This window comes from Borostomias antarcticus (genome assembly GCF_949987555.1).
Source record: "Borostomias antarcticus genome assembly, chromosome: 24".
NCBI lineage: Eukaryota > Metazoa > Chordata > Actinopteri > Stomiiformes > Stomiidae > Borostomias > Borostomias antarcticus.
This window is the reverse complement of record NC_140257.1, coordinates 15,740,904-15,756,289: the sequence shown is the minus strand read 5'-3', so window position 1 is coordinate 15,756,289 and position 15,386 is coordinate 15,740,904. Positions and strand designations below refer to the sequence as shown.

Here is a 15,386-nt window from a genome sequence, read left to right as displayed (position 1 = left end):
ATGGATCTAGAATACATGAAAGTTTCACTGTTTGAATTAAATAAAACAATCATCAATCATCATCAACATTTGGAGAGGATTTTTATTGCTCTTTTTATTCTCAATTTTTGGCATTTTGGCACTGGGGGATTTTCCTTTTGGCTAAAATCTCTTTCGGGGACGCTAAAAAAATCCTCTATGCTGGAAAAACCCTGACCTGTACAGAAGCTGCAGCGATTCCTGCTGTCTACCAGGCTGGCTATCACATTACCTCTGACTCCCAGCTTCCCGTCATGTGCTATACGCTCCCACACTGAACTCTTTCAATTACGTTTACTAAGCCTGCTGTACACTTCAGCAAGAAACCTTTGGCATCGTCAGGCTACGTGGTGGAATTAAATGGTGGGTAGCGTGAAAGGGTCGGCTTCTGTCTTGGTTGTGATTGCTGTATTTGCAGCATGTGGTCTGTTTTGTTGCTGTTTGCTGTGCTCCGGTGCAGCTGAGCTTCCTGTACAGATCAAAGGCTCCGTGAACCATCAGGAACAGACTTGACTCGCCTCTCCCTCACTGCTCATTTGGCCACAGGGCCAAGACAGAAATGAAATGCTACTGCATAAAAAAAGCTTCATTTGAGAAAAGGATTAGAGTTAGGGGACAGCCAGGGGGGCTTCTGGGGAGGTTTGGGGCAGCCTTGGGGTGCATCTCAATAGTTTAGAAGCTTCCTCTCCTCTCCTCCATCAGTATGGATGTAGCTGATGTGGAGCAAACGATAGTACATCATTCCTAGCACATATACTTGAGCTTTCTATGATTTCTCTAGGTGAAGGGGGAAGTGGACAAGGAGAGGAGGCCACTGCAGAGTATTGATACGTGCCCGGTGCCTCTGACTGGCCCTCAGACCTAGAAGGCCATTTCAGTCAGTGCGTAAACATGTGTGACACTACTCTTTGACTGATGCACCTAGAATGAGTCTCGCTACACCACTGAATATCCTAGTTTGACACCAAACAGGACGTCAATGAAATACACAGAGCGAGGCAGTCGTCCTGAACTACCTCGGTTTTAGATCTTATCTGTTCCCATGACAACAAATCTCAATCTGAAATAATAGTGTCCTGCAATAAAGCTCTCCTGGCTTCTTCTATAGCAGGTCACACATTCACACATCACTACAAAAAAGGCACTGGTGAAAAGAGTCCAAATGGAGTCCAAGGTTGGACTTGAAGACTGTATGGACTCAACTAAACTAAAATGTGTACCTTTGCAGTCTCGTAAAAGACTGTCACATAATGACAGGACATGGAGCCTTGCTACGTATGTCACCTCCAAGATATTAAAGCCCCCCCCCCTCAAAAACAAACATACAAACAAACAAAAGAAACATTGTGGGTAGCTGCCCTCTGCCCAAATCAGCCTCTGCCTTGAGGTTGGAAGGTCAGGAAAGTGATCATCAGCAAAGTCAGGCACTCAGTATTAAGTAGCCTAATTGGACTTGGACTACCTTCCTGTCCAAAACTGTGTCTACTGGTACAGCTACTTCACGCTATACTAGACCATGGTTCGGCAAAGCTCAGGTATTCTTACAGCAGTGTCTAGGCTACCTATGGATGGACTAGTCCTACATTTTTGGTAGTTGTCAAAAGAGAGAGCGAGAGGGAGAGAGAGAGAGAGAGAGAGAGAGAGAGAGAAAGAGAGACAGAGAGAGAGAGAGAGAGAGAGAGAGAGAGCTCACAGCCATAGTGCAAGTTCAAAGTAGCCATTCTCTCAGCAGTGTTGACCTCTATGACAGGAGCCTGTGGAGATCATGCTCTTCCCTTCATGTCTGGCTCAAACGGCTTTTGATTAGGCAGTTATTTTATATGTGCGACTGAATGAGGGTCTCAAGGCTAGAAAAACACCATGAAGCCGGTGCTTTGCTGTGGGTGTGATTGCTGTGAGGCTGAAGCAGACGACATGATAGTGCTACTTGGGAACAAGTTGTACAAAGTGACACCCACCGTCCGCCTACAGCAGTCAATAGATCAAGGATCAAATACATTTGGCTTCAGATAAATTGTCATACGTGATATAGATTTAATACAAATAAAAACACAAATATAGAGTTAAAAACAAAGAAAGAATAAAAGAACAAAGAACAAAAAACTACAAAAATGTGTAGTTGGGCTGCCATCTCCCGTGTGACCGGTGGCTGGTGTCTCCATCGCTTGGCTGATGATAAATAATATCAGGATGGATGATATTAGGATGGATGATATCAGGATGGATGATATAGCACCATGCTGGATGGGCAACGAGGCGAGTCTTCTTTGGACTAACTTGTTCGGTCCTAGCCCGGATTTGGACAGCGCACCGGATAGCAGAGCATCACTTCGTAGGCTGTGGTGCTCTGGTCGAATCCCTGCGTTTCAGCCACTGCTTATAATACCGAGGTTGTGAAAATAAGAAACAATGCATCTGTGTGGACATACATGTAGAATGGCGGAGTCTGGGGGGGATGCTTAGAGAAATGCATCAAGATTGGCTATGAGAGCATATTAACTACGTTTGGAGAGCTTGGGTAACGTTACGCCAAAATGGCAGGCTTGTATGTAAAATGGAAACAAAAGACTGAACGTGATGTTGAACGGATGAAACATGTTTGAATCTTACCTTGTAACGTTGGGAGACTGGATCGGTCCTATTCATGCATTCTCTTTGTTGATGCTGCGCCGGTCGTTTTATTTGCAATCCGTCACTTTAATCTCGGAAAACAACCTAACAAAATACTTCCGTCCCCAAAGCCGACAACGTATTATAGAAAAGCACATCTATCTACTGCTGATATGAGAGAGAAAAAATCTATCTGAAAATATTGGTCATTTCATTATTCCTGTCATGATATGCCCTATTAAACTGACTTTACATTTCTAATGTTGAATCATTGGAGGCCTGTGTGAACAGGCAGGTCTGATCCTGGACCAAAAAAAGGTTGGAAAAGTGTCTATATTCATGTTTCCGTCAGTGCCCTTATGTTTTGATGTGGATGTATAAAGGCAAATAAGAGGATGCTGTGGCAGGTCCCTTTCTCCAGTACGGAAGCTCAGATGGTCCAAATACGCGTATCGCCTACATCACTTAACTCACCACAAGAGGGACAGAGCAGACTCTTATCATGGCTTACATTGCTAGTGCTTCTTCTGAAGGCTTCTTCTCAAATCAGTGAATAAGTGTACCAAAATATCTCATTTTAAGTAATTAACTTGATATGCTGGTTGTCTTTGTCTGATAAACAGTAATCGGCCATCTGGCTGGGACTATAATTCTGTTACAATCTGGGTTAGACTTCTTACTAATGTCAATCACCATGAGAACCAGTGAGAAAATGTCAGTTTTGAGCAGATTAAAGCTTTGAGAGATGCCGACATATAGGCTACACCTGTACGGAGATCTAGTACAATATGTGCCAAATCCCTAATGAGATGATTTTCTGTCAATGGCCCAATCTGCCTGATCCTCTACCGCCACCTTGTGGCTAAAATATATATAGTGGCCCTGACAGCCATAAATTAGGGGCTGTAATTCAAAAATAAGGATCAAAATCAATCATTCACAGTGCACACAGCGGAAACGGCGTCATTGGAATATTTTATTATATTAATTCAAGGACATTTATGAAGTCAAGGAGTCACTTTTTTTTTTTTTAAACACGTCAAAACAATGGGTTCACCACATCAACATATCAAACACTGCCACCGAAGACATAGTTAGGTTATGGTCTTCTAGAACTTTCCAGGGATGACGCACCACAACTAGTAGAGGCGGCCAATCGGGTTCCTAGAGCGCCTCGAATCACACAAACATCTAGAACATGCTTTACAATGACAATAGGTGACACAGTTCAAATGTTGTCCATTAAGGTTGGTGGTTCGTCCACTTAACAGGCCCGGTTTCAATAGTGCGAACGGCTCCTCTCTTCCTATGAGCAACCACTCATCTCACTAAGCAGCTATGCAGGAGAGCACAGGCTTCCACGTGTCCGGTGGCGTGGACCCGAGATGAACTCCGTTCAAACGCCACAACGTGAGGCTCTCTGGGACCTGATTGGCCACCTCTGTCAAAACATCTACATCCATTATGGAATGTTCAAAAGCAACCAAGGACAGCATGAGATGCCTATGGAGGTTAGAATGAGAGACCCACCACATCAAAAACTACTCCATGTTTCTGTTTGGGTTTTTACACCACAGGGGTTATTCAACAGGGGACTCTTTCATGGGTGAAGAGGGCGTACGTTAAGAAAAGACGGGGACGGAGATTGTGTAACACTCAAATCGACCCCGTGATGGTGAGTCTGACTGTCTGGCCCACTGAGCGGTACGCTGGTGTCAGAGGGGTCAAAAACATCATGCATAACTTTCAATAGAAGTGTCTTCTACTCAATTGAAAGTTCAGAGCCCTACCCTTCTACACACACACACATACACACACACACACACACGTGTACTACTGTACACACGCATGTAGGGACCGATTTAAATTCAGCATCACGGGACATTATCTGACAGTGACACTTGGGGAAAACGGGTCTAATCCAATTACCAACAACCAAATGGACAAAATCATTTCATTAGAAAAAGACAAAACAAAAAAATGATCAGACTATGAAAAAGGCCGGTCAGATGTATTTCTTCTCAGGTGTTGGTTCTGGTTCAACACTACACCCGTCCCCAAACAACCACTCCCTCTACCTCCTACCATTCTGATCACGATGTGATGGAGTTACGGGGACAAGAGCGTGGGTGTGAACCAGGGGGAAGTCTTCCTGAATGAGCGCACCATCGTCAAAACATCACATCAGTCAGGAGGAACAAGCTCAGTCACACACGGGGAAACAAAAACAAAACAAAGCAAAGTTTGTAAAAATGTTCTTCGGGGAGGAGGAGAGCCCGAGGGTAGTTCCTCTCTCATCCCAGAATGGATGATCTGAAGCGTTACAGACGTGAGATGGAGACTGTTCACTGTTCTGGTCACTTCATTCAGAGAGAATACTAGAAGAGATTCAGCCACAGGTCATTGTGGATCAAGACCACTTGCTCAAATAAACAAAAACAAATCAGATGGACCAAGCTAAGGTACACAGAATGGTAAACAATCTTCCTGAATCTTCCACGGCCATGTACCTTTTATATATATATATAAACATACATATACATACTTATACATATATATACATACACACGCTGATTTTTACTATATCCTAATTTTTAACCAATCAGAAGCAAAGAGGGTCCTAAAAATGAGGCCTACAATTCCTCAGTAAATATGGATTTGAAATCAACTATCAACAATCCGAGAGATTGGTTGAAGTCATCTGATTTTAGTCAGAAACTGAATCATTTGTCTTGTAAAGACTTGGATTTTAGGCAAAGACTGTTCATACATATATCATGACCTACTGTAGAAGTGAAAATCCTGACAATGTTGTATTTGACAGAACTTAGGACAGTTCAGAGGTCATATGCATGTCAAAGCAGACTCCTCATAGTGGCGATGCATCGTTTCCTCACGAGCCGGGGATCAGAACGGCTTAATACAAGAGATGTTCCCACTACTACCGACTCCTTCCTCTACCGGAATGTGATATACCTAATTCTGAATGTGATGAAACGATACAACAATGTAGTTATGCAGACATTAAGACTTGGGACAGTACTGGGGGCAAAAGGCTACCATATAAAACAGAGAGCTTTACTCTAACAACAGGGTTGCATTCCTCAATAAGACAAAATGGTGCATGTGTCACTCTTCATCAGCAAATGATGGTTAGAAATGATCATAGTCCCAAAAAAAAAAGACATTTAAATAATTTACTATGTATTTACATAATCCATCTTTTCCAGCTGTGTTCTGCAGATCTTGTCATCTTTATACATTTACCTTTACCATTTACCCGTGGTTACATCTTCTAGTCACCCATTTTTACTTTCGATGTCTGAGAAAGAGGTAAAACATACTTTGGATTAGGCAGGATGAGGAAGGAGGGAGCAAGAGAGAGAGAGAGAGAGAGAGAGAGAGTGTGTGTGTGTGTGTGTGTGTGAGAAAGAGTGAGTGAGAGTGTGTGTGTGTGTGTGTGTGTGTGTGTGTGTGTGTGAAAGAGTGAGTGTGTGTGTGTGTGTGAAAGAGTGAGTGAGAGATTGTGTGTGTGTGTGTGTGTGTGTGTGTGTGTGTGTGTGTGTGTGTGAAAGAGTGAGTGTGTGTGTGTGTGTGTGAAAGAGTGAGTGAGTGAGAGATTGTGTGTGTGTGTGAAAGAGTGAGTGAGAGATTGTGTGTGTGTGTGTGTGTGTGTGTGTGTGTGAGAGAGTGTATGCGTGCGAGTGTGTGTGAGAGAGAGACAGAGAGACAGACAGCCTAGTTTCGTGGTTACCTGCAGGATGGCTACGATGACACCAAACAGGCCGATGGCGCTGCCGAAGATTTCCACGATGAGGATCTTGACGAAGAGGCTTCCGTTCTGGGCGTCCGCCAGGGCGGCGCCGCTGCCCACGATGCCCACGCAGATGCCACAGAACAGGTTGGAGAAGCCCACGGTCAGCCCGGCGCCGAACATGGAGTAGCCTGCCAGGAGAGACAGAACCCCGGAGTGAAAACAATACATGCTACATTTCACCAGCGTGGTCAATCAAACGTCAGTACTGGGGACAAGACGTCAAATACTATACAGTCTCTCACCTGCTTGGTAGTTCCTTGCCCCAATGGTCTCAGGTGTGGTTCCGCTAAAGTTCTGAGAGTTATGAAATAGAACAAAAACCATCAACAACAACCAACAACTTGGCTTGGCTTGTGGTACTGCCTGGCATGTGTGTGGTATTCTGATGTTGATGTTCTCTGCGTCGTTTTTGGATGTTGCCATGTGCTGCTTGATTTTTATGTGTGTTTTGCTGCTATATGCTGTTCAGTTCTGTGTGTGTATGAGTCTCCTCTTCATCTCTATGTTCTTTCATGTTCTTACCATCAGCCCAGGGACTGCGGAGGAAAATGAGCTTCTATGGCTAAATCTGGCATGTTTACCTCGTGTTTATTAATGTGCACTGTCCCTTTTTAAATAAATGAACCTCAAACAGCTACTGGAGGAGGGGGCTACGGGAGGAGGGTGCTACTGGAGGAGGGGGCTACGGGAGGAGGGGGCTACGGGAGGAGGGGGCTACTGGAGGAGGGTGTGGACAGCTCACCTCAGCCATGTTGCTGATGACGATGGCCATGATGATCCCGTAGATGGCCACAGCCTCACAGAAGATGATGCTGGGGAGTGACATCACTGTTTAGACTAGAGGGTCATTCACTATAACATTGCCATAATGATTGATTGATTGATCGATTGATTGAGTGAGTTTATTTATGGACTACATAAATAAACATGACATAACAACAGTAATCCAAGGGATGACATGTGAAAGTGTAAACACTCATTTCCAACATGGTCCTTTGATATTTACATACAAGACAATAACGCAAAACATAACATAACCCCCCAAACAAAAACAAAACAATTACGGATTAAGATCATTTAAGAATAAAAACAGGATAAAGTAGGCTAGATTTAGGCTTTCTTATCTGGTCATCTTAGAGACAGATGAGCTCTAAGCTGTCCTCTAAAAGCCCTTCTAGTTTCTGCCTGTTGCATATTAAGTGGAAGGCTGATCAATACACCAACTGTACAATACCCAATCTGTGGGCCACTCAGGCTCAGGTTCTCAAGGCTACTTACTTACTTACAATTCCAATTTTGTTTTAACTATGATAACACAAAAGGTTAAAACACACCAGTCCGATGGTAGACCTTACCCCTTGTTGGCCAGAGTTTACCCCCAAAAAATCATATCAAATCAAACTTTATTTGTATAGCGCATTTCATACACAGAGGCAACACAATGCGCATATAGACTTGGGTGTTCACGAGGCCCGATTCAATATCAGTGAAACGATAACAAACTATCACCGGTCCACTATTTCTAAAAGAGAGAAGAAAAAAACATTGTGGGTGGGCGAGTCCTGCCTTTGTCTGGACATAGTGGACTGAAGTTTGCCAACATGGGCTCCGCCTCAGTGGGACTTTACAGGACTATGTCTGATTAATATCACTGTATGGATACAGGACTATGTCTGATTAATATCACTGTATGGATACAGGACTATGTCTGATTAATATCACTGTACCTCTTTGACCCCAGCAGGAAATTCCCACTCCAACTATTGTTTTGATATTTTAAACCACCTTCAAGATGAGACAATTCTGACGAAAACAGAAAGCCAGTTCATTTCAAATAATCAACTGTTCCTTTGAGATGTTTCAGAAATGGAAAACAGTATTTGAACAGACTAGGTAAACAAACTATTTAAATATCCTATTTGCAGCCCTTCTTTCTGCCTAGGGAAACAGTGAGGACCAGCCTGTATCGAAACGCAGGTGTGCACAGAACACAACGTAAGCCTACATGTAAGCTTAGCAAGTACGTTTTCTGATTCAACTACTTCAACTAAGTTGGGAGCTGCGCTCTGATTGGCTACGGATGGACATGACGGTTCACCCTCAGTCAAGTCTGACCGACAGACGCAGATTTGACATGCCGAATCGGCCGGAGAGTGAGTCCCACGGCTCCTGGCCACCTCCGACGCCGGGCGATGAGGTGTTTTAACCAGACCAGCGGAGGGCCCTGGTCTGGCGGTTTTGGACGACCATCTGGTCGGGGTGTGTTTCTGGATTTAGCCCTTTGCCCTAAGAACCTCTTACTGGATAGTAGGGAGGCACCGATATGAAAACTTTGGCCGATACCGATAACAGATATTAACATTGCTGTTACGTCCGATAACCGATATTTACCGATGTCGATATGTTCTGTATAAAAACAAGTTTCTATGATAGTCAAATGTTATACATACTGAAAAACACATGGGAAACACTGTCTCTATTTCCAAAACCTTTGGAAAAGCTGATAAATCATAGATTTACCACATTGTTTCCTCTCAAAAACAACACACACGACAGCAGCTAGACAGAAATAATTATCTGTTGTTCACATCGGCCCTCTTTTGCACATCGGACCGATAACGATATATTAAAAAATGACTAACATCGGCCGATGCCGATATGATTGCTGAAATATCGTGCATCCCTACTGGATAGAAACACTGCAATTCACAAGAACCAAATCAGAGCCAGTTAGAGCCATTGCTAACCCCACATCTCCGGCCCTCATATTTCCAGCAGTTCCCAGAGGGTGGGTTCAGGGTCTGGTGCTGGACCGGTTCTACGCAGAAACCTGAGGAAGTCATGACACAGAGGCTACTCTCTCTCTGGCTTACCTGACCAAGTTCTTGGTTTTGATCCGTGGTGCTTTGACTCCGCCCCCGATGATGCTGGAGCCAGTGATGTAAATTCCCCTGTAACACAACAACAGCAGCAGCAGCAGACGTAAAAGAGGATTCAGATGTCTTTTTAACGCCGACGTACTGCGTGATGTGCTAACGACTTTGGGAGTTCCCGGGGGCCGTTTCCAGTTCCTCATCCTGGTCGGGCGGTTCTCCTACGAGGCTAAACGGGGAGGAGGAAGAGAGAGGACTCACCATGCGGCGCCCACCACAGACAGGGAGATGGCCAGGCCGATGCCCAGGTTGGCCCACATGAAGGGCGAGGTCTCCAGCAGGAACCTGAGGAGGATTATGACAGCAGAGCCCATTAGGAGGCCTCAAATGATACAGCCCTTTATACTAGAACTAATCTGATTTCAGTTTGTTTACAGTGTGCTTGTACACACGCACGCACGCACACACACACACACACACACACACACACACACACACACACACACACACACACACACACACACACACACACACACACACACACACACACACACACACACACACACACACACACACACACACACACACACACACACTAATGTCCCATGTCACAAATCCAATAAATATGGCTGGTTCAATGTTATTCTGTCCATTACTTAAAAAACAAAACTTTATTCACCAATATTTCGGTCAAAGCTGTTCCCCGTTTTAACCTGGCGAAGGTCTTTGACCGAGCCGTTGTTTAATAAAGTTTGGGACAGTGTATCATCTCTCCTCCAGCCTATATGGACGTTACCTCCTACACACCCTGTCTACAAGGATTTGAAGGTGCGCACGGCCGTAACAATCCAGATTCAATGTTAATCTAACATCACCTGACTCGATCACCTGACTCAAGTGAAATAGCTTTTCATCACGCACGTGGCTGATGAGTGTAGCATAAAGGCCGTATCTCACAGAGCAATTCCGTGCTCCAAGAAGCCGCATGTGTCTTGGTGTGTTGTAGGCTAGTAGTACTCAAGGTCAACCGGTGTAGTCACCTGGCGCTGAGCACAAGACAGACTTCCTATCCTGAACAAACCATTGGAGCAAAGCAGCTTGAAGCTCAGTCACTTGCTTACCATGCCACATCAAAACGGAATCCAAGGTCGAAAATCGTATAACAGATACCTGCAAAACAAGAAAAAGCAATATAATATTTATAATATACATTAAGCACAGAAGACATGAAGGCCTGCGTCCAGGGCTGAAAATGAACACCTGCCACCGGCCAAATGCAGGTAAAATTTCCAATTGGCGACCAGATTTCGGAAGGATATCTGAAGAAAATATATACTTGGTCGGTAGATTTTTTCATCTATAGTCCCCTTGGCAGGTGACTCACCGTGAGCCAAAAAGTTAATTTTCACCCCTGCCTGCGTCACTGTATTAAGACAACTAGCTACAACAACAGTCCGGCGGCAACGCCGTCAGGCTGACTGCAGGACGTCGGGGAGTGATGGAGGCGATGGAGTCAGAGAGCCAGTGTGACAGCTCACCCTCACATGAGGATTGTCGCAGGACCCACTTCCCTTAGCTGCGAGTAGCGAGCGAGCGGTCTTCTTTACACTACTCGCACATGACCGCTGACACCGCTGCACATAGGCTCACACGGCACACACACATCTGCACATACATACACACTCATCGCACTCCATTTTGTAGATTGTATATTTTGCACTGCTCATTTGCACTGTCCTGTCTTTGCACTGTTGCGTCTTCTCCTTGCACCCTGTCTAATGTTGTCTGAATCAGTGTTATGCACCATTGAGCAAAGCAATCTTCTAGTATGTGCAAAACCTGGCTAATAAAAGGGATTCAGATTCTAGCTGCAGGCAATGTGTGACCTGTAGGCAATAATATTCTCTGGATGGAGGACATCTATTCATCTACCAAGTCTAATCGGCCACGTTTCTCTGGGAAGTTCTGCAATGATATGTAGCTGATGTTACACAACATATGCATGATGTGGTTATTCAACTGAACTGATCTACAGCAAATAAATGGGACCCTTTGGTATTTGGACACATGCTAAGGTTAGCTAGCAGCTAAATGATTCAATCTTACCATGGATACTAGGTATATATTCTCCAGCTAGGTAGATAGTTCTGCCATATCAATAGTTACCTCTAGTGGTGTCTGTGGTAGACTTAGCTAGGACTGAAGGAATGACTGGAAGGTAGCAGGTCCCTGTTATGCAGCTAGCTGGCTAGTGCTAACGTTAGCTAACCGGTGATGCTAGCAGGTCGAAATTTGCGTATGAAACGTAACAATTCACGCAAAAAGCCTTTTCTTTTTAAAAATGTGGGTCTTGGCATGGCTAAGGAAAACGATAACATGAGTTATAAACCCTTGTACATATTAAACATTCTTGGTCAAGGGATTAGCTAGCCTAGCCTAGCCTGGCTAACGATAGCTGGGGTGCCAAGCAAGCGCACGACAACAATAACCTGAATAAATGATGACCGCAGTAATAATATGATGCTAATCTCACATGTAAACATGTTAAACATGGTCGGGTTAGGGTTAGAAAGGTTCATCTCACCCACGACCAGGATGGTGGTCCAGAAGGCCAGGGTCACCCCGGTGTACAGGATGGCGTGTCCGTTCATCATCAGCTCCACAAGCATCTAGACGAGGCTACGGTCACTAGACTATCCGGGACAGGAGGGTGTGATCTTAAAATACCTGTTAAATCTTAATAATATAATAATAATACGCTCTTTATTGGTTTTGAATGAGGAGAATCTAGCAGCATCCGCAAGGGAAGAGTCTCTGTCAGCTGACGGGCTGGGAGCATGTGACTGGATCAACACACGTCATTCCTTCACTTCCCATCTCTCCTTGCTGGTTACAGACCTCGGATCAGTTAGTGAATACGGGGGTGTCTGGGTGCGCTCGTAAATGCGCTATGGAAATCTGATTTCAGATCAGCTTGGGTTTCAATGTCATAGGGCGCGATGTAATCATTTAATTTAATGCACCCTCTGTGGAATCATTACATTTCATTACATTACTGTCATTTAGCAGACGCTTTTATCCAAAGCGACTAACAATAATTGCATTTAACGTAGGAAAAGCCAATGTACTACTACTTGCCAGGACTCACAAGTGTATCTTCTCTCTAAGTGACTAAGAGCATAATCTAGTGCTGACGCCAAAGTGCAAGAATAGCAATCTAAAGTACATTGCAATACAATACAATGCAATACAATAAGTGCTTAGGAGGGAGGATTGTTGTAGTACTTCTTGAAGAGATGAGTTTTGAGCCTGCGACGAAAGATGGGCAGCGACTCTGCTTCCAAGTATCTTCCAGAGGTTAAAAGCAACTCGCTATTGTGTCTCAAGTCCTCCCCCTATTCTACCCATGATCTATTGTGTCATGTGGAAGCAGTACAAGGAGGAATCCTGGGGACGGCCTGCTACCAGGCCCCACCATTGGTGTAGTTCCAGCCACCACCCCTGGGCGGACCCTGCCCCCGCTCCCTGAAACCTGAACAGTCTCAGATTGAAAGTTGAAAAGGACTTTGAAGAGTTTTTTTTTTTATTTTTTTTATTAGGATCTCTATTAGCCAAATGTGCAAATCTTCCAAGAGTCCTTAAATACAATTAAATACAAGTATTTACACCAAAAAGACATACAAATGCATTTGTCATTTTTAAGACAGCAAATGCATAAAAGACATGGGGCTGTGCCGATTCACATACAAAATATTGTTTGTTAAGACGATTTACCAGGCTGTACCGTTGGTGTAAATGCGCCACCACCCCTGGGTGGACCAACTACCTCCAGTCCAGGGACCTGAGCTGTGGTCTCCGGGCCTCCGGGGCTCCGGTCTCGGGGCTCGCTCCATCTGTCTCTTACACCTGACTCTGGACCTGTTGTAAGATACAATGAGAACTGTGGAGATCATGCGTAGGCTGCTACACTATTTTGACCACACGAGGGCGATACATCACTGATCCAATCTCCTGTCTACAGAATCAGAATCTGTTTATTGCCAGGTAGTTTACAACAAGGAATTTGCTTCAGTCAATAGTGCCTAACTGATAGAGACAACACTAGTTAGGTTGCAGATACAAGATGGGACAGTGCAAAGACAGGACAGTGCAAATCAGCAGTGCAAAATACAAAACACACTATACAAAATGTAGTGCATTGAGTGTATGTACAATAAGTGTACAGAGTGTAATGTGTGTGCGATGTTTATAGTGTGTATGACGTGATATGGCGTGTTCAGTGTTCAGTTATTCTGGAATAGACAGATTTCTAGGTGTGTGGACCTCCTGGAGGTCATCCTGTCATGAATTAGGTTAGCACAGCTATGTGAAAGGTTGAGGGAGGTGGTGAATTACAAAAGTAGGTGATGAAACTATAATTTCTATGACAATGGCACCATACAACAGAACCGGTTACACAATACTATGGTACAAAAGGAGAGGATGTGGTTAGAGTAACCCAGCATTTGTATATGGCAATTTGACTTGCTGAATGTTGTATTTTTCACTGTTGGGTCTTGTCCTTTCGCTTTGCTTATTGTTATGCACCAACAGACCTACTGTAAGCAAATACCTAGTATGTGAAAACCATACCTGATTCTGGATCCCACATACACACACCATCACTGATCATCTCATGACTTTCACAATGTGATTTTCACACTGTGCCTACTGCCTGTGTCAACATAGCAAGCGGATCTGGGCCATATACAGGCCAGATCTGGCCCTTGTGGCTTAGTTCCGGCCCATATATGGCCCAGAATCCTTACACATCCGCTTGCTATCTGGGCAAGACCCTTTTTCTGGTCAAATAAAGGTTACATAAAAAATTTAACATTAAAACATATTATTCATGGGTGGTACAGTAGGTTATTGATGCACTGTAGCTGGTTAGATCAACTGAAAGGAAGAAACAAAACAAGAATGATGAATTGTCCTGAGTGGTTGGGTTTGATTCAGAGCACGCGTCAGAAACCTGAAATACAGAAAGAGAAGTTAATGAACCAGATAACACCAGCCTATAGGAACATAAAGCTCATTTATACTGTATGGACAGAGAACACACACACACACACACACACACACAGACACATTGATATTCAAATGGCAAAGGTCAATGCCAGGGCAGTGGAAGAATGGAGAACATGGCACGTCTGGTCCAAATCATCATCGGCACCACTATAGTTCCCCTGTGTTGTATTGTCCCTAGCCGTCGAGGACACATGGGCTCTCATCTGCCATAAACATCAGCAGCAGTCATTTCATCTGCTGCTGTCCGCCTGTCCTGCAACTGCCATGCCAATTACTCAATTCATGTTCCCTCGGTAAACCAATTAGCTTTAGAAATACACAGTGAAAGTGGGTGTGGGAATTGAACTGTCCATTCAAAACCCTCTTTCTAAATTAAAAATGTGCTCACCCACCTACGGTAGCTCTGTTTATCTCTTGTTCTTACGAATGATGACACATTCATACGAGCAAAGCAGTGATTAGTTTGATAATGGAAAAGGTTCGCATTTACAAGTGAATGCAAACCAACAGAGACTTTGATCATTTACCAAACTGAACCATTCACACGAAGCCTCTTCACAGAACAGAGCTGTATTTTATTGAATAAATTCATCTTTATTGATTGATTTTTCGACGAACTTTAATTGAACTTTCCTTTTACCTTTTGACGATTCACGTCAAAACCTTGGTTTTCGTGTTTCTGTGGTCTCTCGGTCTCTTGGTCATCTTGGACTACTGTCTCAGTAAAAGATGGAACAATATGAAAGGCAGACGAACTGCCTACTCTCCTTCAAAATACACACACATTTATTATGGCAAACCTGGTTGAGAGAGCTACAGCCCACCGCCTCTTGATGTATGTCTGCCGTAGAGTAGCTGTTCATTTCACTCTATCACTCACCTTTCATCTCTTGGTACAGTACTAGACTTTCATGTCAGAATCAAAGTGATTGGTAGTACTCAAGATTGAGATTGTACCCAGGTCCCCTACTCTTGAAAATGGTGTGGAGTGTTGCAAA

The 15,386-nt window shown here is 44.1% G+C and overlaps 1 protein-coding gene across 2 annotated transcripts; it reads right to left on the bottom strand.

Annotated features, from left to right (window-relative positions):
* Positions 1-3,602: 3,602 nt before the first annotated feature.
* Positions 3,603-12,108, bottom strand: atp6v0b (ATPase H+ transporting V0 subunit b). Of its 2 annotated transcripts, none has more exons than XM_084458475.1 (8): positions 11,903-12,108; positions 10,440-10,488; positions 9,580-9,663; positions 9,319-9,396; positions 7,188-7,257; positions 6,688-6,739; positions 6,383-6,573; positions 3,603-5,950 (listed from the first exon to the last, which is right to left on the bottom strand). In XM_084458475.1, exons 1-8 carry the CDS (start codon positions 11,985-11,987, stop codon positions 5,924-5,926), a joined length of 636 nt encoding a protein of 211 aa, XP_084314601.1. In that variant the 5' UTR covers positions 11,988-12,108; the 3' UTR covers positions 3,603-5,923. The 2 variants fall into 2 exon arrangements, with proteins under 2 accessions (XP_084314601.1, XP_084314602.1); XM_084458476.1 differs by lacking the exon at positions 11,903-12,108 and adding an exon at positions 11,485-11,499.
* Positions 12,109-15,386: the final 3,278 nt, after the last annotated feature.